The sequence below is a fragment of the Miniopterus natalensis genome, chromosome 1 (genome assembly GCF_054644295.1).
Source record: "Miniopterus natalensis isolate mMinNat1 chromosome 1, mMinNat1.hap1, whole genome shotgun sequence".
Classification (NCBI taxonomy): Eukaryota; Metazoa; Chordata; class Mammalia; order Chiroptera; family Miniopteridae; genus Miniopterus; species Miniopterus natalensis.
This window is the reverse complement of record NC_142081.1, coordinates 51,183,122-51,207,412: the sequence shown is the minus strand read 5'-3', so window position 1 is coordinate 51,207,412 and position 24,291 is coordinate 51,183,122. Positions and strand designations below refer to the sequence as shown.

At 43.6% G+C, this 24,291-nt stretch overlaps 2 protein-coding genes and 1 pseudogene across 2 annotated transcripts in view; all 3 read right to left on the bottom strand.

Moving 5' to 3' along the window:
• Positions 1–4,336: 4,336 nt before the first annotated feature.
• Positions 4,337–6,334, bottom strand: LOC107546540 (T-complex protein 1 subunit delta-like; annotated as a pseudogene).
• A 9,681-nt stretch (positions 6,335–16,015) lies between these two features.
• Positions 16,016–18,770, bottom strand: BCL2L10 (BCL2 like 10). The gene is made up of 3 exons (XM_087813752.1): positions 18,336–18,770; positions 16,086–16,112; positions 16,016–16,027 (listed from the first exon to the last, which is right to left on the bottom strand). The coding sequence occupies exons 1-3, from the start codon at positions 18,768–18,770 to the stop codon at positions 16,016–16,018; spliced, it is 474 nt and encodes a 157-aa protein (XP_087669878.1).
• A 1,663-nt stretch (positions 18,771–20,433) lies between these two features.
• The window catches only part of GNB5 (G protein subunit beta 5), a 30,291-nt gene continuing 26,433 nt past the window's right edge, over positions 20,434–24,291 (bottom strand). Inside the window, exons 10-11 of the mRNA XM_087821403.1 lie at positions 23,982–24,148; positions 20,434–22,596 (exon numbers count right to left, since the gene is read on the bottom strand). Coding sequence (XP_087677529.1) covers positions 22,585–22,596; positions 23,982–24,148 — 179 coding nt within the window. The 3' untranslated portion in view covers positions 20,434–22,584. The remainder of the gene's footprint in view (positions 22,597–23,981; positions 24,149–24,291) is intronic.

The window sequence follows — 24,291 nt, the reverse complement described above, 5'->3', positions numbered from 1 at the left end:
CATATTATATGGTCAATTAATCTATGACAAAGGAGGCAAGAATATACAATGGAGTAAAGACAGTGTCTTCAATAAACTGTTGGGAAATTGGACAGACACATGCAAAAAAAAACAACAATCACTTTCTTATACCATATATAAGAATAAACTCAAAATGGATTAAAGACCCAAAACCATAAAACTTCTAGAAGAAAACACAGTAAACTCTTTGACATGGCTTTTGGTAATAGTTTTTTTAGATATATCTCCTTGAGCAAAGGAAACAAACAAAAATGAGACTACATCAAACTAAAGAGTTTTTTCACAGCAAAGGAAACCATCGACAAAACTACAAGACAACCTACTGAATGGGAGAAGATATTTGCTAATGACAATCCGACAAGGGGCTACTATCCAAAACATAAGGAACTCATACAACTTAACACATACACACAACCCCCCCCCCCCCAAAAAAAACCACACAATGCAATTAAGAATGGGCAATGGACCTGAACAGACATTTGTCCAAAGAGGACATACAGGTGGCCAATAGACATGAAAACATGCTCAACATCAGTAATAAATCAGGGAAACGCAAATCAAAGCCACAGCGATATACCACCGCACACCTGTCAGGGTGGTGAGTATGAAAACGTCAAGTAACAAGTGTTACAGAGGATGGAGAAAAGGGAGCCCTGGCGCACTGTTGCTGGGAAGGTAAACTGGTGCAGCCACTCTGGTAAACACTACGAAGGTTCCTCGGAAAACTACAAATAGAACTGCCATAGGACCCAGCAACTCCGCCTCTGGGTGTTTACCTGAAGAACCCCCAACACCACTTCGAAAAGCGTGTGCGCGCCCGTTGGCTGCAGTGTTTACAGCAGCCGAGATACGGAGGCCACGCACGTGTCCACCGACAGGCCTAAGGACAAGGGGGTGGGACAGAGTGGAACGTTATTCAGCCATAAAACAATGCAATCTTGCCACCTGCAACAACATGGATAGACCTGGAAGGTATTATGCAAAGTGAAATAAGTCAGACAGAAATACAAATACCACGATTTCACCTACAGGTGGAATCTAAGAACAAAATGAACGAACAAACAAGAGAGAAACAAGCCTGGTTGGTGTGGCTCAGTGGTTGAGCATCGACCCAGGAGACTGAGGTTCGATTCCCAGGCAGGGCACGTGCCGGGTTGTGGGCTCGGTCCCCAGTAGGTGGGGTGCAGGAGGCAGCTGATCAATGACTCTCTCTTCATTGATGTTTCTATCTCTCCCTCTCCTTTCCTCTCTCTGAAATCAATAAAAACATTTTTAGAAAAAGAGAAACCCATAGATACAGGGAACAAATTGATGGTTGCCTGATGGGAGGGGGTTTGGAGGATGTACAAATTGCCAGTTTTAAAATCATCACGGGAATGTAAAGCACAGCATAGTCAATAATATTGTAATGACTGTATGGTGTCAGATGGGCACTAGACCTAGCTGGGTGATCATTTCATAAGGTATATAAATGTTTAATCGCTACGTTGTATACCTGAAACTAATATATTGTATATCAACTGTAACTGAAAAATAAAGACAAAAAAAATAAAAAGGTTTTTGAACAAGGATATAGCCCTGAGAAGTATTTATTAGTTACTCCAGGTGGCAGAGTTGTAGGATTTGGTGCCTGTAAAAATGAAAAGTGGTCCAAGGAGGTTTTAAGGTCATAAAGATGCAGCAGGGCAGGGCTTCTGGAGGAAGAGTGGAGAACATTCTGATTAACAGAGGAAAAGAATCCATCCTGGAAGTGATAGCGAGAGACTGGGTGTGTGTGGAGGAAAGGGGGAGTGTCCAGAAGGACCCCACGTTTACAGAGAAAGTACAACTGGGGAAAAATGGATGAGTTGGAAGCAAACAGCATTTACCTGGAAGTGCTAAGCTAGAAGCTAAAACTGCAGACAGACTTGAGAGAAGGTACCAGCAAACATGGCAGTCCGAGTAGACAGGGAGGGGCAGGTTACGAGGCATAAATGGGAGGGACCCCGTGCTCTACAGGCTGGTGGGGAAGAACAACTAGAAAGTGTTTCAGCCCAGCACCCCAGGAGTCCGGCACCAGCTCATCCTCTATGAGCACAGAACACGCAGCGTGTGCAGCAAGCACCCACATGCTAAAAACAATGACAAGATTCTCCATGGTGGAAGCTATTTCTTCCTCCTGTGGCCAGATATCAGAGTCAAAAACACTCCCCCAGACTGGAAAGCAGCAGCGCTCAGCACTGTCAGAGCTGCTCTCCTTCAGGACATTGCTTTTTGCCACAGCTTAACATAGGTGTGTCCATCCTTAGTTTAGTCCAAGAACCTGAGAGAGCCAGGGTCTGGGCAAAGGCTCCACAACTCCTCCCCCCGAAAATGCTAAAGTGATAAAAAAAATACTTGAAGAAAAGGCGGCCATCAATACACTAGAAATCAAGGAGATTCCTGGTAGATCGAAGACCACCATCACTACCATTCACTAACGTATATAATTAGCCAAGACAAAAAAAAAGTGAGATATAAATGTTTGGAAAGAAACGTTAGAACTAACGAGAGTTCAAAAATAGATTTAGAATCTGTATTAAATTTCTTTTTATGGTAGCAATAACCAAATAATAACTGTAACAGCGAAAATTGACTCTCTGACCTGGGAATGAATTGAGTTTCACTTGCAATAAAAATCATTTTAAGTAGAAAAGGAAATTTAAGACCCTAGTAGCTTTAGGCACAGCCACATTGTATGACTTCAGTGATGTCACCTGAACTGTTTTTCCACAGTCCGTTCCCACCCCAAATCTGACCTTTGAGCTTCTGGGAGTCTTCCTTCCAGGCAGGCTCTCCCCGTGCATGGAGACACCCCAGCAGAGCAAGGCTCTCACCTGATTTCTACAGAAATCCTGAAATTGGGTCCTATTAATTCACTTAGGGAGGGGCTCGGTTAGGCCAGGTCTCGGTCATGTTCCTGATCTTGGGCTGGGACAAAAGTGGGGAGAAGTCAACCCCACCAGAACCAGATGATCTAAGAACAAAGAAAATGAAGGTGTCGGAGGAAAAGGCTTCTGGAAAGACAAGACAGCCTCTCCAGATTCCATCCCCAACAGGATCAGAACCCAGAGTCGGAATACACTCGGCAAGAACACAGGGCCTATGTGATGAAGACCACAAGAGAACTAAATAAATGCAACAGCAGTTTGTGTTCTTAGAAGATACATTATAAAGATACTGCTTATTTCCTAATTGGCCTGTGATCCAATCTCATTCTAATCAAAATCCTAAAGTGATGTCTATTTAATGGATTCTTTATAAGCTGGTTTTAGAATTCACTTTAAACAATTCACAACAATAGCCAAGAATTTTTTTTTTTAACGAACAGTGGGGGGGGGGGGGGAGGTTAGACTTATACCACCAGATATTCAAACGTACCATGAACATATAGTAATTGAGACAGTGCTATTGGTAGAGGGAAAGGTAACCAAATAGAGAATACATTCAGATCAGTAGGGAAAACATGTGTCTTCTATAAATGCTGAAATACCTACCCCAACTCTTGAAGAAGCGAGTCCTACTTCACACTGCACTAAAAGAATTCCAGAATGGGTCAGTGACTGAGGACACAGGATACTTTTTATAATCTTGGGACAAGGATGGCATTCCTAAAAGAGTACCCAAACTCCAAAAGCCATAAAAGCAAAAATTTAGGATGAATCAACACTAGCAAGTATGTGAGGAGCTAAGCATTCCCTACCTTGGTAAAGTCTGGATTGGCAAAACCTATTTTGAATAATAATTTGGAAGTAGCCAAATTTTAATACACATAAACTGTGATTCAGAATCTCAACTGTTTCGAGGAATCCCTCCTACAGACATAATCGTGCGTGGGTGCAGGCTATGTACAAAAAAGTTCTGTGCAACCTTGTTTCCAATAGCCTGTAAGAAGGGAAAAACACCCTAAAATACACAGCCATGAAAGATGAACCCAGTTTATCTTGTCACAATACAGACCGCACAGCGACAGGACAGCCAGGCAGAGCCAAATGCTCTGAACAGAAATGGTACCTAAGGTGAGTCAAAAGAGCAGGTCCAGATTTTCCATAAAATGCAAGCACAACAATGACCAGGAAGCCCTGGAGAGACACCACACTTTTTTGGGAAAAACCAAATATTTAATATTTTCACTAAATTGTGTCAGTACAATTTTAAGCAAATGCCAAATGGAAGACTGAGGCCAGGAATTCATAGAGGAAACAATCTTCCAGACAACAAGGAACAACAAAGAGGTCTTTGCCGCCAGCCTCGCTGTCAGTGTCACTGACGGTGCCAGCAGCCAGTGTCATCCAGATCAACGAGTGTTCACCACATTATCTGCTGATGCTCCGGACAGTTTCAACTACTAGTCACTGACAAACCAACAAAGGCCAGACAACCAGTTTCTCCGAAAGATTGGAAATACCACCCTTTGGGACATTAGTGCCTGTAGCGTTTTCTTTGGGCATCCTGGTCTCTCAGTCCTGGTACTGAAGAAATGGGCTTCAGGCCAGCAGGATCCGCTGGTGTAGATGGAATGACCTCCACAGCACCTGCAAAGACACCAATGCAGTAGGATTCCTTGCCACTCGATGTTTGTGAATATCTAGGTAACCACAGGGCCAACTCTACTCCTGGACCACCACCTCTCGAATAAGAGCTCTCTGCTTCACCCCACAGTGAACAACATACAGAGCACCATGAATGGGGTGCTCAGCTTCTTCTATCACCAATTCATCAGAGCCAAGAACAGTTGTAACTTTTCCCAGGGCTTGCACAGCCTGTGATCTTGAGTTTGCCAGAACCATTTAAATTGACCTCCTAGCTGCAGCAGCCAAACCCAGCATGGCGGCAGCGATTTGGTCACTATGAGCAGCTGGCTTGGTTCTGTAGAACCAAACTAAAATGGAGTCACTTATGTCAGGGACCAAACAGAGGTCAACAGAGGCTCATGAAGGAAGCTTAACCTAACCTTACAGGAATTTACAGCTCTTCTCAGAAATCAGCAGGGGATACCATCCTACCCCCAAATACCAAGTGTGTTCATGCCGTCTCTGGACTTGCTTGTTCCCATGCCTCAGCTGCCCTGATGCAAATAGGAAGAGCCCTAGGCAGCCAGTCAGCTGACAAAGCCAAACAGCATCCGCGTTTACCCCATAAAACTCCCTTGGTCTGCGAGCAGCTTGAAACTCATCATTTCTGTAGCGTCGGTTTCCCAGCTCACAGGTCGAAGGCCTTGCAATAAGCTCATCTTTCTGCTTTGTTTTATTCATATGCGCAGTTTGGCTCTTGACAGTTCCAGTTGTCTTACAAATGGCTCCAATGTTGCTCTTTCACTATCCTTAACCATGACCTTCGTTTTGCTCAGAAAATGTAATGCAAGATCAACAAGAGCATCTCTTGAGAACAGAATTCTCTTTGAGAACATTATATCCTGTTTTTAAAAATTGCTTCACTAAATTTAGAATATAGGTTCTCTCCTCTTGCAGCACGCGGTCCATCTGGACCTAGTCAGAAGCTACGATTTGATTATTGGTATTTATTATGGGAGCAGGTAAACCAAATAAGCCCAACCTTAGCCTTTTCAACTCTGGTTATGCCAGAATTTGCCCCCTTTTGAATGGGAACCAGCCCTCTACCAACTCAGTCATCAACTGTTCCACCAAGTTTCCTAACTATTTGGTATCTAGATCTACACTAGTGACTGTGACTGTGACTGGCAATCCGCTTCCTCACTGAATTGACACGCATCGGAGAAGGCAGGCGTGAATACTGAGATACCCTTCGAGTTCAATGGATCGGTTGCACTATTTAACAAAGTTTCTGTGTTAGTTCCCAAGGTCAAGATTTGTAAATATTTCAGTACACTTTTCTAAATCCTTCTAGAATGACCTGGAAGCGAGGGCTGGGTGAAGCCCTTCCTGAAAAGGCTCGATGGAAGAAGAAGAGCCTGCGACGGTGCCCGCTGACCTGCAGCTACTGCCCGCTTCCTACGTATCTTGAGCCTTAGCTCCGCCGGATGCCGGAGGGACACTGGCATTTGTTTCAGAATGGCGGCACCATCATTTGTAATAAATGATCACAGCTCCTTTTTCATCTGGAATTATGTTATCCATTCCTTTGGTTCAAGCCTTGTTCTAACAGCATCAGCAACAGCTTTGGTCGCAGAGATGTGGCCGAAGCAGACCTTGGGAGGCTTGTTCTGCTCCCCGTGGGTGCTTTTCCTGTGGACGATGGCAGCACCCACTCCACAGCTACTCGGGGTGGCAAGCTCGGCTGGGACTATGCAGGCTTGGAAAGGGCGGGTGGACATGAATTCTGGCTGGTGGCGGAGTAATGGTGCGCACTGCTAACCACTGAAGGGCATCAGAACAGGTCACTCTGAAATATGCCATGTTGGCATATTGATTATGTTGAGCTAAAGTTAGCAACAGAGAAATGGTACACACAAGAGTCCTCCATCCTTTATGTCTAAAAGCAGGGCATAAATTTCCTGTGAGAAAGGTGTCCTTTAGTGCCAGGAAGGGGAAGATGCTTTTATCACCAAAGATAGGGGTCAACACCAAGATGAGTCTGCACAAACTTTAGTTTCCCCCATATGTTTCCTAATCGCTTTCCTCACTGTTAACCACCTCTAGAAGCCAAATCCCTCTCCTGTCTAGTCACTTCTCCACAATTTATCACCCTTTGTTAAATGGTGTAAGTCCAAAAGCTAACTGCTTCACTGGAGTTTTCATGCCTTTTCTATGAAGTCCCCTGTAAAAACATTAATAGCAACTAAGATTTGTATAATTTTCCTCTGTTAATTTGTGTTTGTTTTGTCAGTTTAATTCACAGGATTCAGGCACAGAGCATGAAAGGGTAGAGGAAGAGCTTTCCCTCTCCATCACCTTATGGGTGATGGGTTGACTGCAGAGTGGAAGAGGGAAGAGAAGGACTTTTTATGAGCTGCTGTATTGATTAAATGTTGAAAATAAAGAATTGTAAGGGAAACAAAAGAAAAAAACAAATGAGACTACATCAAACTGAGAAGTTTTTGCACGGAGAAGGAAACCATCAAAATGAAACAACATAATGAATGGGAGAAGATATTCACCAATGATCTGATAAAGGGTTAATATCCAATTATAAGGAACTCACACAACTTAACATCAACCACCTCCCCCCAAACAATCCAATTTAACAAATGGGCAGAGGACCTGAATAAACATTTTTCCAAAAAGGATATCGATGGCCAATAGACATGAAAAGATGCTCAACATCACTAATCAGAGAGATGCAAATTAAAACCACAATGAGACACCACCTCACACCTGTCAGGATGGCTTGTATCAGAAAGTAAATAAGTGTTGGCAAGGATGTGGGATTGGCACTGTTGTTGGCACTGTTGTTGGGACTGTAAACTGGTGCAGCCACTATGGAAAACAGTATGGAGGGTCCTCAAAAATTTAAAACAGAACTACCATATGACCCAGCAGTTCTACTTTTGGATATTTATCCAAAGATACACAAAGCACCGATTTGAAAAACTAGAGGGTGTCCCTAAAAATGTATACACACTTTAACAACTGATAACTAACTTAATTTTCACTCCTTTTCAGGTTTAACTGATTTGAAATAATGGGTGAAGACAGACTAAGCTATGAACAAAGAAAATTTATCCTAATGTGCCACTACACTTTTTTTATGGGGATATATAAAATATATAGTTTATAGTACAAAATCAGCAACAGTTGATGAATCGAGGGCACACAAATACTGAATGAAATGATTTTTTTTTATTTTATAATTTTTATTTTTGTTTAAAGTATTACAGATGTGAAATGATTCTTGATGTTTGTGATTCTACTGCTTTGTGTTATCAGCAGTGCCTGGACTAGAACAGTCATCAGTTTGAAAACAGGCACTGACAAAAAAGTTATTTCTGTGGATTCTTTTAAATTTTGAAAATGAACTGTATATAAATAAACGACTTTATAATCATTCAAAGTACATATACATTTTGAGGGGACACCCTGTATATGCACCCCTATGTTCACTGCAGTATTATTTATTGAATTGAGAGAGAGAAAACATCGATTTGTTCTTCCATTTATTTATGCATTCATTGGTTGATTCTTGTATGTATGCTGACTGGGGATTGAACCTGCAACCTTGATGTATCAAGATGATGCTCTAACCACTGGAGCTACCTGGCCAGGGTCATTACAGCATTATTTACAATAGCCAAGATATGGAAGCAACCAAAGTGTCCATGGATAAAGAAGATGTGGTATGTATATACAATGGAATATTACTCAGCCATAAAAAGAATGAAATCTTGCCATTTGAGACAACATGGATGGACCTAGAGGTATTATACTATATGAAATAAGTCAGTTAGAGAAAGACAAATACCATATAATTTCCCTTATATGTGGAATCTAAAAAACAAAAGAACTCTTTGAGATCCAAGACAGCAGCAGAGTAAGTGGAAGTTACGCTCACTTCCCGGCACCAAACTGGAATTATAACTAAATTATAGATCAACCTGAATACCCAACCGAAGACCAGCTGAACAGAAATCTTATAATCAAGCATTTATAGAAGAAGCCACATGAGACTGGTAGGAAAGGCAGAGATATGAAAAGGGCTGGTCCCACACTCAGGTGCTGCAGTTGAGAATTAGGAAAGGGTCCCTGCTGAGGAGCTGGGGGGAAGGGGTGGTGGTGTTCTCAACCCCATGCTGGAAGCACCAGTGCAGGGAAGAGGCCCACATAACATCTGGCTGAAAAATCAGCAGGGATTCTGTTGACCAGGAAGAGACAGGAGTACACATAAAAACCCAGGTGCTGGCCTCTTAAAGGGATAGCGCACAGATTCTTGTTCTCAGACACTCACCCTGGGCTCCACTGGAATCATACAGGGAGAGATTGGGTTGTGTGGCTTCATGGAAAGGGATAGAGTGACAGCTGCCATTGTCCTTGTGCTGAGGCCATCTTCCACACTGCCCACAGATGGCATCTTTCCTGGGTCAAGCACTCCCCTCTATGCCACATCAGCCTGAAGGGATGTACTAGCCCCATCCTCCCAACTCCCTCTGGTCCCACTTGGCCAAGCTTGCACCTTGTGAAGGAGGAGTCTGCTGGCTTTGGCCAGCCTGGGCCCACAGTGCAGACTTTCTTGTACGGCTCTCAAGGAGGTCCATTTTCCCCCAGGAACACCCAGACTGGTGCCACCTTCTTGTACAGAGCCCTCCCTCCATGGAGCCAAATATTAATCTGTTTTAGTCTGATGAACTCTACTGGCCTCACCCTGATGACTCTCCGAGACCCTGCTCCACACTAAAGGTACGCATGCCCCAGGCAGGTGGAAGCTGTCCTTGGTGTATCCTGAGACTTTTGTTGAGTGGCCTCAGACCCAGAACTGGTGCTGGGTCTATCAACTTGGTGAACACCACTCACCCTACCTGGTGACTCACTGAGAACCTACTGGATGCAACTCACATACCGCCAGAGACTCTTTCAATGACTGGTTTTAACAGGCAGCCAGCTGGTGGAGGCAGCTTTCAGGGTGCCTTGGGTCTTTCGCTGACCTGACCCCAGGCTTGGTGCTGGTGGAAGCCAGACTTGGTGTGTAGCTTGGCCCCTCCCATGCATACCCAGGGCGAGCAGAGGCAGCTACGAACTGTGGAATGCTTTGTAGCTCTGAACAGGTAGCCCAGGGCCTGTCACAGATAGCATTTGACACTGACCTGTACTACTGGAGTCCCTTCCAAGAGGCTCCAGAACCAACACACCCAGTGGCAGGCTTTAGAGCACATCAGAGTATGACCCAATTAGCTTCACATTTAGCGACACATCCCAAGGGAGATCTCAGCAAGCACCAGACGCTGCTGGGGTGAATTGTTTTGTGTGATTAGCACCCACACAGCAGTTCATACACAGTGGTTGGGGTCGATCCTTACAATCAACCAGCTTGCGGGTTGACCCCATGCACAAAGGGGCCAAAAGCAATCAAGAATCAACTACAACACGAGGGTGCACATAAGCCATACCAGGGGCATTCATGGAGCACCTTGCTCAGGTAATCAGGAAGACTGTGCTACTGAGCCCCACAGGACACCTACTACATAAGGCCACCCTACCAAGACTGGGAGACATAGCAGATCTACTTAATATACAGAAAAGTACAGATGGGCACCCAAAGTGGGGAGACAAGGAGACATTCCCCAAATGAAAGAACTGGAAAAATCCTCAGAAAAAGAATGAAATGAAATGAAGGCAAGCAATCTACCAGATACAGATTTCAAGAAACTTAGAACTTCAACACCATAAAAAAGGACATGGGAACCATTAAAAGAAACAATCATAAATGAAGGATACAATATCTGAAATGAAGAATACTCTAGAAGGAATGAACAGTAGGTTAAATGAAGCAGAGGACTGAATTAGAGATTTAGAAGACAAGATAGTAAGAAACATTCAATCACAGCAGCAAAAAGAAAAAAATGATTTTAAAAAATGAGGATAGTTTAAGGGACCACTGGGACAATATCAAATGTAACAAAATCTGCATCATAGGGGGACCAGAAGGAGAAGAGAGAAAGGGATCTAGCACTTATTTGAAGAAATAATGACTGAAAACTTCCCTACTCTGGTGAAGGAAAAAGACACACAAGTCCAGGAAATGCAGAGAGTCCCAAACAAGATGAACCCAAAGAGGCCCACACCAAGACACATTGTAATTAAAATGGCAAAGGTTAAAAACAAAGAGAATCTTAAAAGCAGCAAGAGAAAGGTAGCTAGTTACCTACAAGGAAGCTCCCATAAGATTCTCAACAGACACATTTCAGGCCAAAAGAGATTGGCAAGAAATATTCTAAGTGATAAAAACCAAGGACCTACAACCAAGATTACTCTACCAAGCACGGCTATCATTTTAAATTGAAGGAGAAATAGAGCTTCTCAGACAAAAAGCTGAAGGAGTTCATTACCACCAAACCAGTACTACAAGAAATGTTAAAGGGACAAAGAGGGGGAGGACGCGGAAGGATAGAACATAGTTATAAAGAATAAAATGGCAATTAGTACATACCTATCAATAATCACTTTAAATGTAAATTGCCTAAATGCTCCAATCAAAAATCATAGGATAGTTGAATGGATAAGAAAACAAGACCCATATATATGCTGTCTATAAGAGAACCACCTCAGAACGAAAGACACACAAACTAAAAGTAAAGGAACGAAAAAATATTTCATGCAAACGGAAATGGGAAAAAAAAAGGCTGAGGTAGCAATACTTAGACAAAATAGTCTTTAAAACAAAGGCTATTATAAGAGACAAAGACAGACAATGGTAAAGGGATGAATCTAACAAGAGGATATAACCTTTGGAAACATTTATGAACCCAACATAGGAGCACATACTTTTGCTTTACAAAGCAAATCTTGATGGACATAAAGGGGGATACTGCCCGGCCGGGCGTGGCTCAGTGGTTGAGCGTCAACCTAGGATTCAGGCGATCGGGGTTTGATTCCCGGTCAGGGCACATGCCCGGGTTGTGGGCTAGGCAGCCAATCAATGACTCTTTCTCTCATCATTGATGTTTCTATCTCTCTCTCCCTCTCCTTTCCTCTCTGAAATCAATGAAGATATATTTAAAAAAAAAGGGGGGGGAAGATACTGACAGTAATACAGTCATAGTAGGGGATTTTAACACCCCATTGGCATCAATGGATAGATCTTTCAGACAGAAAATTAACAAGGAAACAGTGGCTTTAAATGACACATTAAATCAGATGGATTTAATTGATATCTTTAGAGCATTTCACCCCAAAGCAGCAGAATATATATTCTTTTCAAATGCACATGGAACATTTTCTAAGATAGAGCACATATTAGGGCACAAAACGAGTCTCAATAAATTTAAGATTGAAATCATCATGATCTGCTCTGACCACAATGGTATGAAACTGGAAATCAATTACAAGAAAAAAAACTGAACACACAAACACAAAGACACTCCTAAATCTATGGGATACAGCCAAAGCAGTTCTAAGAGGGAAATTTATAGCAATATAGGCTACCTCAAGAAGCAGAAAAAAAAATCTCAAACAATCTAACTTTATAATTAAAGGAGCTATAAAAAGAACAATGAATAAAGTCCAAACTGAGTAGAAGAAACAAAGATCAGAGCAGAAATAAATGGAAAGGGGTAAAAAAATTCCAAAAGATCAATGAAATCAAGAGCTTGTTCTCTGAAAAAAACAATATTGACAAATAATTAACAAGACTCAAACGTGAGAGGACCCAAACAAGTAAAATCAGAAGTGAAGGAGAATAACTGAGAGCACAGAAATACAAAGGATAAGATTATAAACAACTATATGCCAATAAATTGGATAATCTAAAATAAAAATCCTAGAAACACACACTCGTCCAAAACTGAATCAGGAAGGAAACAGAAAATCTGAACAGATTACGACGAACAAAATCAAAGGAGTAATAAAAATTTTAAAACCTCCGAACAAACAAAAGTCCTGGACTGATAGTTTTACAGGTGAATTTTTACCAAACATTCAAAAAGAACCAACACCTATCCTTCTCCAATTATTGCAAAAAATTCAACAGGAGAGAACTTCCAAGCTCATTTTACAATGCCAGCATTATCCTAATTCCAAACCCACATAAAGATACTACAAAGAAAGAAAATTATAGGCCAATATCCCTGATGAACATAGATGCAAAAATCCTCAACAAAATATTAGCAAACTGAATTCAACAATATTTTAAAAAGATTAGACGATATTTTAAAAAGATTAGACAATATTTTAAAAAGATTCAACAATATTTTAAAAAGATCAAGTGGAATTTATTCCTGGGATGCTAGGTTGGTACAATATCCACAAAACAATAAATGTGATACACCACATAAAAAAATGAAGGATAAAAATCATATGATTGTATCAATAGATGCAGAAAAAGCATTTGACAAAATCTAGAACCCATTTATGATAAAAACTTTCAGCAAAGTGGGAATAGAGGGAACAAACCTCAACATAATAAAGGCCATTTAAGAGAAACCCACAGCTACTACACTCAGTGGAAAAACTAAAGGCATTTCCTTTAAGATTAGGAAAAAGGCAGGAATGTCTGCTTTCACCACTCTTATTTAACATAGTACTGGAAGTCCTAGCCACAGCAATCAGACAAGAAATAAAAGGCATCCAAATTGGAAAGGAAGTAGTAAAACTGTCATTATTTGCAGATGACATGATACTGTATTGAGAAAACCCTAAAGATTCCAACAAAAAGCCTACTAGAACTGATAAATTCAGTAAATAGCAGGATACAAAATTAATATTCAGAAATCAGTTCCTGTTTTATATATCAATAATGAACTATCAGAAAAGGAAACTAAGAAAATAATCCCATTTACAATTGCATCAAAACATAAAATACATAGGAATAAATGTAACCAAGGAGGTAAAAGACCTGTACTCAGAAATTATAAGACACTGAAGAAACTGAAGATACAAATAAGTGGAAGCATAGACCATGTTCATGGATAGAAAGAATTATCATTAAAATGTCCACACTATCCAAAGCAATCTACAGATTCAATGTAATCTCTAGCAAAATACTAATGGCTTTTTTCACAAAACTAGAACAAAAAATTTATATGGAGCCACAAAAGACTCCAAATAGCCACAACAATCTTGAGAAAGTACCAAGTTGGAGGTATCACACTACCCAATGTCAAACTATAGTACAGGATATAATAATCATAACAGCATGATACTGGTATAAAAACAGACACACATATCAATGGAACAGAATATACAGTCCAGAAATAAACCCACACCTATACGGTCAATTAATATTTGACAAAGGAGGCAAGAATATACAGTGGGGTAAAGACAGTGTTGGGAAAATCAGACAGATACATGGGAAAAATATGAAACTAGGCTACCTTCTTACACCATACATAATAAACTCAAAATGGATTAAAGACTTAAATGTAAGACTCAAAACCATAAAACTTCTAGAAAAAAAAGCCCCATACGCAGTAAAATCTGATATTTCTCTTAGTAATATTTTTTTTCTGATATACCTCCTCTGGCAAGAGAAATAAAAGAAAAAACAAATGGGATTACATCAAACTAAAAAAAAGCCTACTAGCACAGCAAAGGAAACCATTAACAAATGAAAAGACAACCTACTGAATGGGAGAAGCTATTCACCAATGATACATCCTATAATGGGCTAATATCCAAAATTTATAAAGAACTTATACAACTCAACACCCAAACAAAGCAAATAAAACAATCCAATTAAAACATGGGCAAAGGACCTGAATAGACACTTCTCCAAAGAGGACATACAGATGGCAAATAGACATATGAAAAGATGCTCAATGTCATTAATCAGAGAAATACAAATTAAAACCACAATGAGATATCACCTCACACCTGTCAGAATATCATCAATAAATCAACAAACAGCAAGTGTTGGAGAGGATGTGGAGAAAGAGAACCCTCCTGCACTGTTGGTGGGAATGCAGACTGGTGCAGCCACTATGGAAAACAGTATGGATGGTCCTTAAAAAATTAAAAATGGAACTGCCTTATGACCCAGCAATTCCACTTCTGGGTATATATACGAAGAAACCCAAAACAGTAATTTGAAGGATTATATGCGCTCCCATGTTCATTGCAACATTATTTACAATAGCCAAGATATGGAAGCAACCCATGTGCTCATCAACAGACAATTGGATAAAGAATATGTGGCACATACACTTAATGGAATACTACTTCACCATAAAAAAGAATGAAATCTTACCATTTGTGACAGCATTATGGACCTAGAGGGTATTATGCTAAGTGAAATCAGTCAGAGAAAGACAAATACCATATGATTTCACTTATATGTGGAATCTAAGGAAAATAAAAGAACAAACAAAACTGGAACAGACTCATAGAAACAGGGAACAAATTGATGGTTGCCAAGTAAGAGGGGTGTTGGGAAGATGGATGAAAAAAAGGGAAGGGATTAAGAAATACAAACTGCCACTTATAAAAATAGTCATGGGGATGTAAAGTACAGCATAAGGAATATATATAGCCAATAATATTGTAATAACTATGGTGTCAAATGGGTAGTAAACTTACCAGGGTGAACACTTCTTAAGTTATATAAATGTCTAATCACTATATTGTACACCTGAAACTAATATTTTATGCCAGCTGTAACTGAAAAATATCAAATTGTACATGTTGTATTTAAAGAGACAATAAAAAAGGAAATTGTCATCAATTCAAGTTACTCCTAAGAACAAAGGCTTATTGAATCCCAAAGGAAAACCAACTAATTTTTTTAAAAAGAGGCATAAATTTATTAAAACTTTGAAGACATTTAACAATTTATTGAAGTCAGAAATATAAAATCTTAATATTAACTCTAGAAACCCTAGAAGCCCCAGGAATTCAATTTTAAAGGCTTTAGAAAGAATTCCTTGTAAAAGGCGTTGGTATTATATTCTTTGTTAGACTGGTATTGGAGCACTTTTGATATCATTTCACCATTTCACCCCGACCCATTGCCTTCATAAACTGACCAGCAGTAGCACATGAAATTGTGGATCGGTGAAAACTTCATATTCATAGTTATCTAAATGTAGCAAATAGCGCCAGGTTTCCCATTTAATGAAGTACAATTTCTTTTATAATTCTTTGGGGCAATAAGCCTTTAGATTCTCATTTTCCCCATCAGAAAAGAGCCACTCAAGTGCCTTTGTCCTAACACCTTTGAGTATTTGTCAGGAGTTAAAACACTGGCTGAATCATCACCACAGGAGTCCTCCTAGGGATGCAGGTAAAAATGTCCCAGAAGGTGCTTTATTCTATTCTGTTCCTTCACATCTCAAATTCACTTGGCTGGTCACAGTTAGGCAGGTAGAAATGGGTTAAAAATTTTGCAACTCACAATAATTTTGTCCACAAATAGGTTAAGATTGTTGCTGTAACGCATGACAGAAGAACCTGAACCAGCAGCCGCCTGTTCGAAGATGGCAGTACAGGTTTGTAGAAGTCACAAAAGCCATCCTGCGAGGGGAGGGAGAAGAGGAGAATTACATTGTTTCATAACGCTCAGTACCTGAACTCAATGAAGTACACAGGAGGTTCGAGATGGAACAGTAAGATAACTGCTGGATTTTAAAAGTTAAAAAAAACACACAAAAATGCAATACTCACCAACAGGCAACCTGCAATTAGGAACTTTTGATGAGTTAGGATTTGTAAGAAGTAGTCCAATATGGGGGATAGAAAAAGACAGAGGATGCTTCAGTTTGTCATTCAGAGCAGGAATACCCTACTCTTCTTTTGATTCCCTTCTTTCAAAACCCAAGAGGAGCCGGGCCAGGTGTGACTCAGTGGTTGAGCATCGACCTAGGATCCAGGAGATCTTGGATCGATTCCGGGTCAGGGCACATGCCCAGGTTGCGGCTCCATCCCCAATGGCGGTTTGCAGGAGGCAGTTGATCAATGACTCTCTCATCATTGATGTTTCTATCTTTCTCTCCCTCTTCCTTCCTCTCTCTGAAATCAATAAAGATATATTTTAAAAACCAAACAAACAAGAGGAAGGGAGGCTACTATGGGGCGCACCTCATTTTAGTGCACTTCGCTTTATTATGCTTTCCAGGAGAGATGCCATTTGGGAAACTGTCAAGTCACTAGGTTGAAAGTTATCACCTGCGACAATACAGCAAACAGCTCCATTCAGAAAAGTGGAGAGAAAGGGAACTGAAGTCCAGACTCTAGCATTTCAACTGCATCTCAGAGTGGTGGGTACGTCTTATTTAGGCAACTGGAAATTTTTGGCTTCTTTGTGTTAAAAGATTATTCCTTTGCCAATGTTGATTAGCTAAAGGAACAAAAACAATTCCCCCCACTCCCCAATCAACTTCCTCTAAGTGCAGGGTACTCTTAGGGGCCAAATGCCTTAAGTCAAATAGCTCAGGTGGGGTTCTTAGAGGTCACAGGCCTGGATGGTTGAAGACACACACACACACTGCAAAGAATGCAGGAGTTACAGCTTAACACCTCAAACTGCCCCTGCAAGGTCAAGGTTCGGACTTAGACACTACCTGTCCTCCACAGATGGAGCCAAACTCATCACCACAGGTCTAACACGACACTGCCAACAGGAGGCTAAATTTCCTCCAGTATCTTGTCTAGTTCCCTGGATTTTTTTAATGGCTGGTTTTAATAGTTTGGCTGTATTTATTCTATAATCTGGGTCACTTCACTCGTTGACTCAACTCCATAAGTATGAGAGGAAAGAAACAGGGATCAGGTCAGAACCCAAGAGGCATGCTGCCCACTTACCGGAGGGTGTGGGGCTTTACTTGACCCTTAGCCAAGGGCCTGCCCCTCTAGCCCAGCGATTTTCAACCAGTGTGCTGCAAGAATTTTTAAAACACGCAATGCCTGACTCTTCAGTCAGGGGCACTGACCTCTTTTCCCTTAGATTGTCAAATGAAAAAATGACAACAGCCAACACAATAGCTGTCCAGTATGAATGAATCACAATTATACGTATATATATATATATATATAGTCAGACTGGCAAAAAATGTAAGAGGTTTATGTGTGCCATGAGATGAGAAAACAGGTTGAAAATCCTGCTCTAGCCTAAACCACAGAGACGAAACGAGGTACAGCTGAAAGCCAGGACGCCTGGCTATCTCCACCTGAGGCCTGGGCGCAGCGGATTATAAGTCAAGGAACCTGGAGTAAGCACCACCACTGGGTGTCCCTGAACTCGCACCAACACCTGTGGCCCCTGCTCCTCCCAGGGGTGCTGGGGAAGGGAGAAGGGGACGGCTTTTCATTCTAACGTTTTAGGCTGGTGCTCTCCAGCCCGCAGAGCTGTGCAGTGAGTGTGAGGCTCTCCGAAGGTGCGCTTAACAGGCGGAGCAGAAAGAATTCACCTGGCCTGCACCACCCTGCCGCTGACTTTACCCCCTTGGGGATGTCTGTAGGAGCAAAGCATCCCGACCTAACGTGGGGCATCCTAAAACCCAGCGGGCGGGCAAGGGCAAGGCGAAAGGGTGCAAGCCCAAGACCCGCGCGGCTGCTTCTGAACTGGGTTAGCAAGACTGCCGTCTAGAAGGGGCGGCTCCTGCCAGCCTGGCTGCGCGGAGGGAGGGGGGCACTGACACCGAACGCCCCGAGGGCCCGCCGCCCCCCGCTAGGTCCCTGCGGCCGCCAGCCGCGTGCGCGCGTCCGGGATGCCCGCCCCTCGGGGCCCGCGCCGCTCACCCAGCCGCCCCGCGCCTCCATCCAGGCGCGCTGCTGCCCCGCGAGCCAGTCGCACAGCAAGGTCGCCAGGCTCCGGCAGTCCCGGCCGACGCTGGCGTCCCACTCCTCCAGTCGCCTCGTGTCGTCCGACGGTGGTCTCTCCAGCAGGATCCCCGCGAAAGTCACGAGCACCACCACGTGGCCCCAGGAGAGGGCGTCGCAGATTCGATGGAGGTCCTGCACCGCGCTCGCCACCAGCTCGACGCGGTTCCCGGGGTATCCGCGGTAGCGGGACCAGGTGAACTGGTAACGCTGCCGTATGTGGGCGGCCAAGGCGCGCAGCACGGCGGCCTCGGGGGTGGACGGCGGCTGCGGGGCGGCGCCGGGCCCCCGGGCGCAGTACTCCAGGTAGTCGGTCAGCAGCCGCAGGGTGCGCAACCTCAACGCGTCCTCCATGGCCTGGCGCCTGCGGGGTGCGCGCCCCGCCCGCTTTCTAGGCCGCGCTGCGCCCCCGCCCCGGGGAGGGGCGCCCCGCCCCGCCCCGCCCCGCCCCGCCCCGCCCCGCCCCGGCAGTAGCTTCCTCTCGGTCCCAAGCGGAGCCTTCAACGGGAATCCCACCCGCAGCTGCGCGCGTCCCGAAAACTAGGCGCCGCGGTGCGCGCGTGTTCACGTGGCAATCAGGACCCGAGTGGGCCTCTCTGGGGTTATTGTCTAGCTCTCGGCCTGGGGCCTAAGAACCTGGAGGGGACAGTCTGGGAAGTTGGGCAGACTTTTGCCTTCTCCTAAGGAGAGGCTGACAAAGGCCACTCACAGCCTCCCCTGGCGGCTGCCTTGCAGGATGGTCAGCGCCTCTCAGCTGGACGGAAGCGTGCAGGGGTGCGGGAGACGGCTTTCTTTGGGTGCGGCGTCTGTGGCACGATAATTCCCTGTGGGCTGCTAGAAGGCCCATATTGGCTGCATTCATTCGCTCATATTCAGAGCCTTTGAGTTGAGGGTGCTCCTGGCACTAGAGACCAGTGCCAAGAACAGCACGTGGTCCCTGCTTTCAAGGACCCTAGTGATGGGGCAAAGACACAGGCCATCAGGGCAGAGTTTAATTACCTCTATATTCGGAGCAGCAGAGCTCCTATTTAACTCCAGGTGGTCGGCTGCTTCTGATCGCTGCCATTCCTATATTACTTAGAGGTCTCTACCTTTCATTGGCCAATCCCTCATTACTCCAGTCTCTTTAATTCATATTTCTTATAGTAACCCTTCTCTGTTCACATGACTCTATGGCTTTCTCCTAACTGGACACAGGCTGGATACAGAATTGGTACCAGCAGCGAAATTTCTGGGGGTCCAGTGACAGATGAGTAGGGGCTGCTTATGGAGAGGGGGGAAAGGGAGGAGAAGAGGGAGGAAGCGGGGAAAGGGGGAAGGGGAGAAGGAGGAAGAGCAAGAAAGAGGACAGGGAGAGAGGTGGGGGGCGGGGAGAGAAGGTAACAGGACAGGGAGAAGGGGATGGGAGGATGGGTGGACAGGCAGAGCTCAGAAGCATGGAACTCGCCCGGTTGAAGATATGCCGAAGGCTGAGCTACGTACTTTATATACTTTAATGCTGTCCCATTTCCTAGATGAGGAAAGTGAGGCTGAGAGAAATGTGGATGTTATCATATATCCTATAAAAGGGGTACAGCTGGGTTGAACCTAAGGTCACATCCTTTGTCACCCTCTAACTTACAGATTCCTAAGTGTCACCACCTTCTAGCCAGCTGGGAAACAACTACGAAAGCCCAAATGCAAAGGCGTTTACAACCTGTGCTGCCATCAAGCTGCTTACAATCCAGGGAAGGGTGTGGAGGTGGTCAAGGGTGGAAGAGGGAAGTGGCCGCAGCTGGGCCCCACCTCTGAGAGGCCGGCTGACCCACCAGAGCCGCTGCCTTGATCTCAGTTCACAGGTATTTCCCACCAACACCCATCACTGCCCACCTCCTCATGTGACTCCCTTCCTGCCTCACCCTTCTCCTCTGGCTGGGGAGGGGTGTCCACCCACTGGCCCCTTCACCACAATCAGTTTGGTAGGTTTGCCCCCAAGTCCTTTAAAGAAAGAAAAACTGGTTGAAAACTCCACTCAGCATTACTTTCAATATGCAAAATACAGTTTATTACTTGGATTATACCCTTGAGTCTCCACATGGTGTAGTATATTCCCAGCCAAGTATTTCATCAGTAAATACTAAACAACACGCACTGTGAGATGACATACTTATGGGGGAGGTGCTTACTGCCCGTGGGGGAGTATTCTACAAAATACTTTCAAAAGGCCTTTAAAGTCACTTTTTAGTTGGAAAGTTATGGGCTATTTTGCACTTATACTGAAGATAAGTGCTCTGTCTGCCTCTACATATACCTTGAATTTGCTGCCCCGCAGTTTAGGGGACTTTTGCTTTGCCCCGTGTCCCTTTGCTTCTGGGAGGCCGGGTCAGGGAGCAGAGGCATGAAGGGGTCTGTGGGAGGGAGGGGGGCTGCAACCGGGGACCGGAGCACACTCGGGGGCCCTGGGAGTAGACACGCGGAGGGGCCTGCTCCCTCAGCAGCTGGCAGGGGCTGGGCGGACCCGGTGCCCATTTCCCGGAGTGCCCACCTGGACAGTCCTCTGGGGGGAAGGTGGCCGGAAAGTGGTCCCTCTGGACCGTGTCCTCCTCTTCCTCTTCAGGGGCAAGCAGGGGCCTTTTCTGTAAAAAAAAAAGGCCCCTGCCTTTTGTGTAGTAAAACCCTCACAAATGACTGAATGCAACCATTTTGTTTATTTTTAAAAAACTGATGGAAAAGACGGCCTGATTTTTGACTGACTGGTCCGCTATGATTCCTGACCAAGTGGTTTAGAGGGTGGTCCTGTAACCCCCCCCAGGTTACAGGGGTGCCAGCTCCAGCTCCGGGAGGGCCCCTTAGTGCAGCGGGGCCTGGGGCTGGGCCTGCAAAGCCAGCACTACCCCTGGGAGAAGGGCTGGGCTACAGCAGGGCTGAGAGGAGACCAGGAGACCCAGGGGCACTTGGAAACCACAGGGCCTGGCCCGACCGACCCCAGGCCACCCACCGGGCAAGCCTCACCCAGGAGTGATTTTTGGTATCTGAGGTGACTTTTTACTTCCCTAACGCAGGCCATCTTTATGAGTACGGAATTTTCAAAAACAAAGAATAAGCCTCTCTATACCTTTAAAAACAAAACAAAACAAACCAACAAATAAAAAAAGGAAAAGAAAGGATCCTGTAACAAAGCACTTGGTATCTTCTAGAAGGAATTGCTGAATTTCACATAAAGGCATCTTTTATGTTATTTTTGTCATATAAGACAAAGATTATTGTTCAAGACATATCAATTGAGTTGTATATGCAATTACACTCATAATGCAATAAATATGAGTCTAATGGATATGGACAAGACCCATTTTAGGCTGAGGGGATACTACTAATCCTAATATGTCTAATACCAGGGATAGGTCTTTAAATATGTTTACTGTCATGAGTTCCCACACAGAAAGGTTTTGGTTGCTCTGAGAAGCATGTGTGTCACACACAGCGGTCAGCTTTTTCCTTGAAAGAAAATGTTCGGCCAAGTGGTAACACTCCTATCACATCATCACATGGCTCATAAATTAAATATCCTGCCCATCTTGCGCACACCTGTACTTCATTTATACCAGTTCACACAAACGAAAATGTTTTACCTGAAACAAGATGATATGATGTAAGACTGGGAAAGATGCTTTTACAATAAAAAGATGTCTATTTACATTTGGAATTGGAACTTTCTTCTATCGCAGATCAAGTACCTCCTCAGACAGCCCACTAAAGTGAGCACCTCCACACGAGGGTTCCAAAGTCACGGTGCATGCTGAGAAAGACCAGCTTCTAAAGTGCTCTGAGACAAAACTGACTCAAGGAAGGAATATGAAAGATACTAAATGCTGAAATCTGTCGGTAATAGAATGAGTTGAGTATAATTAAGAATAACCTTAAATGAATAAGTTTTAAAAAGTGTTCAAAATGAAACAAACAAAAAACAACATTATACTTGAAGTAGTGCTGAAGGCTCACAGTGGTGTTTTTCCAGGGGTGGTAGTTTTAATAGTGATACTGGAGATGTTTGGTGAACTGTCAGCCATGGAGTTGCTCCCTTAAGCTAAGTTGTGATAAGCTCTCAAATCCTCTAGAAGTAAGATCTATTTACATGTGGCGATTTCAAATTCTAACCTCAGGTACCTAAGCATGTGTTGTGAAGAGACGATTAAGCCCAGACCTGTAAAGACACAAACAGAGAATTGTTAGTTCCTTAGTAGTTAACAACTTGTAAAACCTGAGTTTACAGGGATAAAGGTCTCTTTACACACACACACACTCTCCCTCTCTCTCCCTCTCTCTCCCTCTCTCCCCCTCCCCCCCCCCTCTCTCTCCATCCAAAATAGAGCACTTGCATGTCTTGGAAAATATAACACTTTACTCTTAGCACATTGTATGCGGGAAACGTATTTATACGTTGTACGCTGACTGGTAGTAGAGCGCGCAACAAAAACTACCCGCAAACAATGTGTTAGCCAACTCAAAGGTGCATGTTTGGACCTGATGCCACCTCTGTCACTGTCTGAGGGCATCTGTGGCCTCCTACTAGGGACTGGTAACTGTTAGATAGGCAACTGAAGCCATCTGTACCCACACAGCTCTCTGGGTACATTAACAACTTTACTAATTTAGGCAACTCCTGCCCAAGAAGATGAAGTCACAAATAACTTTATTGTTTGTTTCAGGAACTTTGCAAAAATCCTTTTATCTTTTTATCCTACAAACAGATTGCTCAAGTATCCGCTTTAGAAGAGACTCACTTTTCAGGACGATACAGAGCATCAGATGACTGGGCACCGTTCAACACTGTTTTTGGAATCCCTTCTTCCCCCAACCTGTGTCCAGCAATCTTAAACTCTTATCCCACAAATTTGTTGAATCCTAATTAAGTCCCTCCATCAAAAGACCTGCCTTAAAACCCTAAAACCTCAAGCATCTGCCTTTGCTCTCCCCTTCTAAGACACTACTAAGACTAAGACTGTCAAGTTTGTGTCTTCCACACTGAGGTGAGCTTTGCTTTGTGAACAGGCTATTTTGGCAGTATTTCTGGGAAGCCAACATCCGACAAAGTCATGGAACTTTTTGAGAATCTTAAAAAAAAAAGCCATAAGGAGGACATTTCTCAGAAAAAGGCACACACACACACAATTTGGCATATAACTTCAGGGGCTTCAGGGACCTCCTAAAGCCCCTCTGTGGGTTTCACAGGGGCCTGTGACCACCGAAGAAGAATCCTGCACTTCTGGGAGAAGAGACTGGCAATCTGTGGTTTGTCAAAGGCTAGACTCAGAAGAATCAGACTTCTGGGGTCAAAAGGATCCTTTTGGATCACCCAGCCCAACCATTCCCTCAACTACATGCTGTACATAGTTGTGTAATCTATGCTCAAATACCTGCATTGATGGGGAACTCACTACCTTTCAGGCCACTCACTTCTGTGGCAATGAGTAGAACTGAAATCAGAGCTCCATGTGGCTGTCTGGGCCTAACTCATTCTGACTTCTGCTTTTAGGAAGGCCAATCACTCCTCACATACACAGTAAAACAGAAAATCTCTTCTCTTACTCTTAGGGTGTGATCCCATGATCCTGAGCAAAAAGCAGTCCCATCAGGAGAAACTCGCAGAGTACTAACACGGTTTTCATGTCCAAACAGGATGGAGACTCGAGACCCCTTAAGAACATCCCACACGTTGATGGTATAATCATTGTATCCAGCAAACAGCAGGCGACCTGGAAGCAGGAGGATATGATGGTTATTAAAACAGTTCCTTCCTTCTTGTTTTTCTTTTCATGATTCTCACTTATTCATTCATTCATTCATTCATTCATTCATTCATTCATTCATTCATTCAGCAGTGATTTAGTGCCAACTA

Coding starts and splice junctions, on each gene's coding strand:
- BCL2L10 (XM_087813752.1), bottom strand. CDS start 18,770: ATGGAGGACGCGTTGAGGTTGCGCACCCTGCGGCTGCTGACCGACTAC. Junction 16,113..18,335: donor TGGAGGCGCGGGGCGGCTGG/GTGAGCGGCGCG, acceptor CTCCCCTCGCAG/GATGGCTTTTGTGACTTCTA.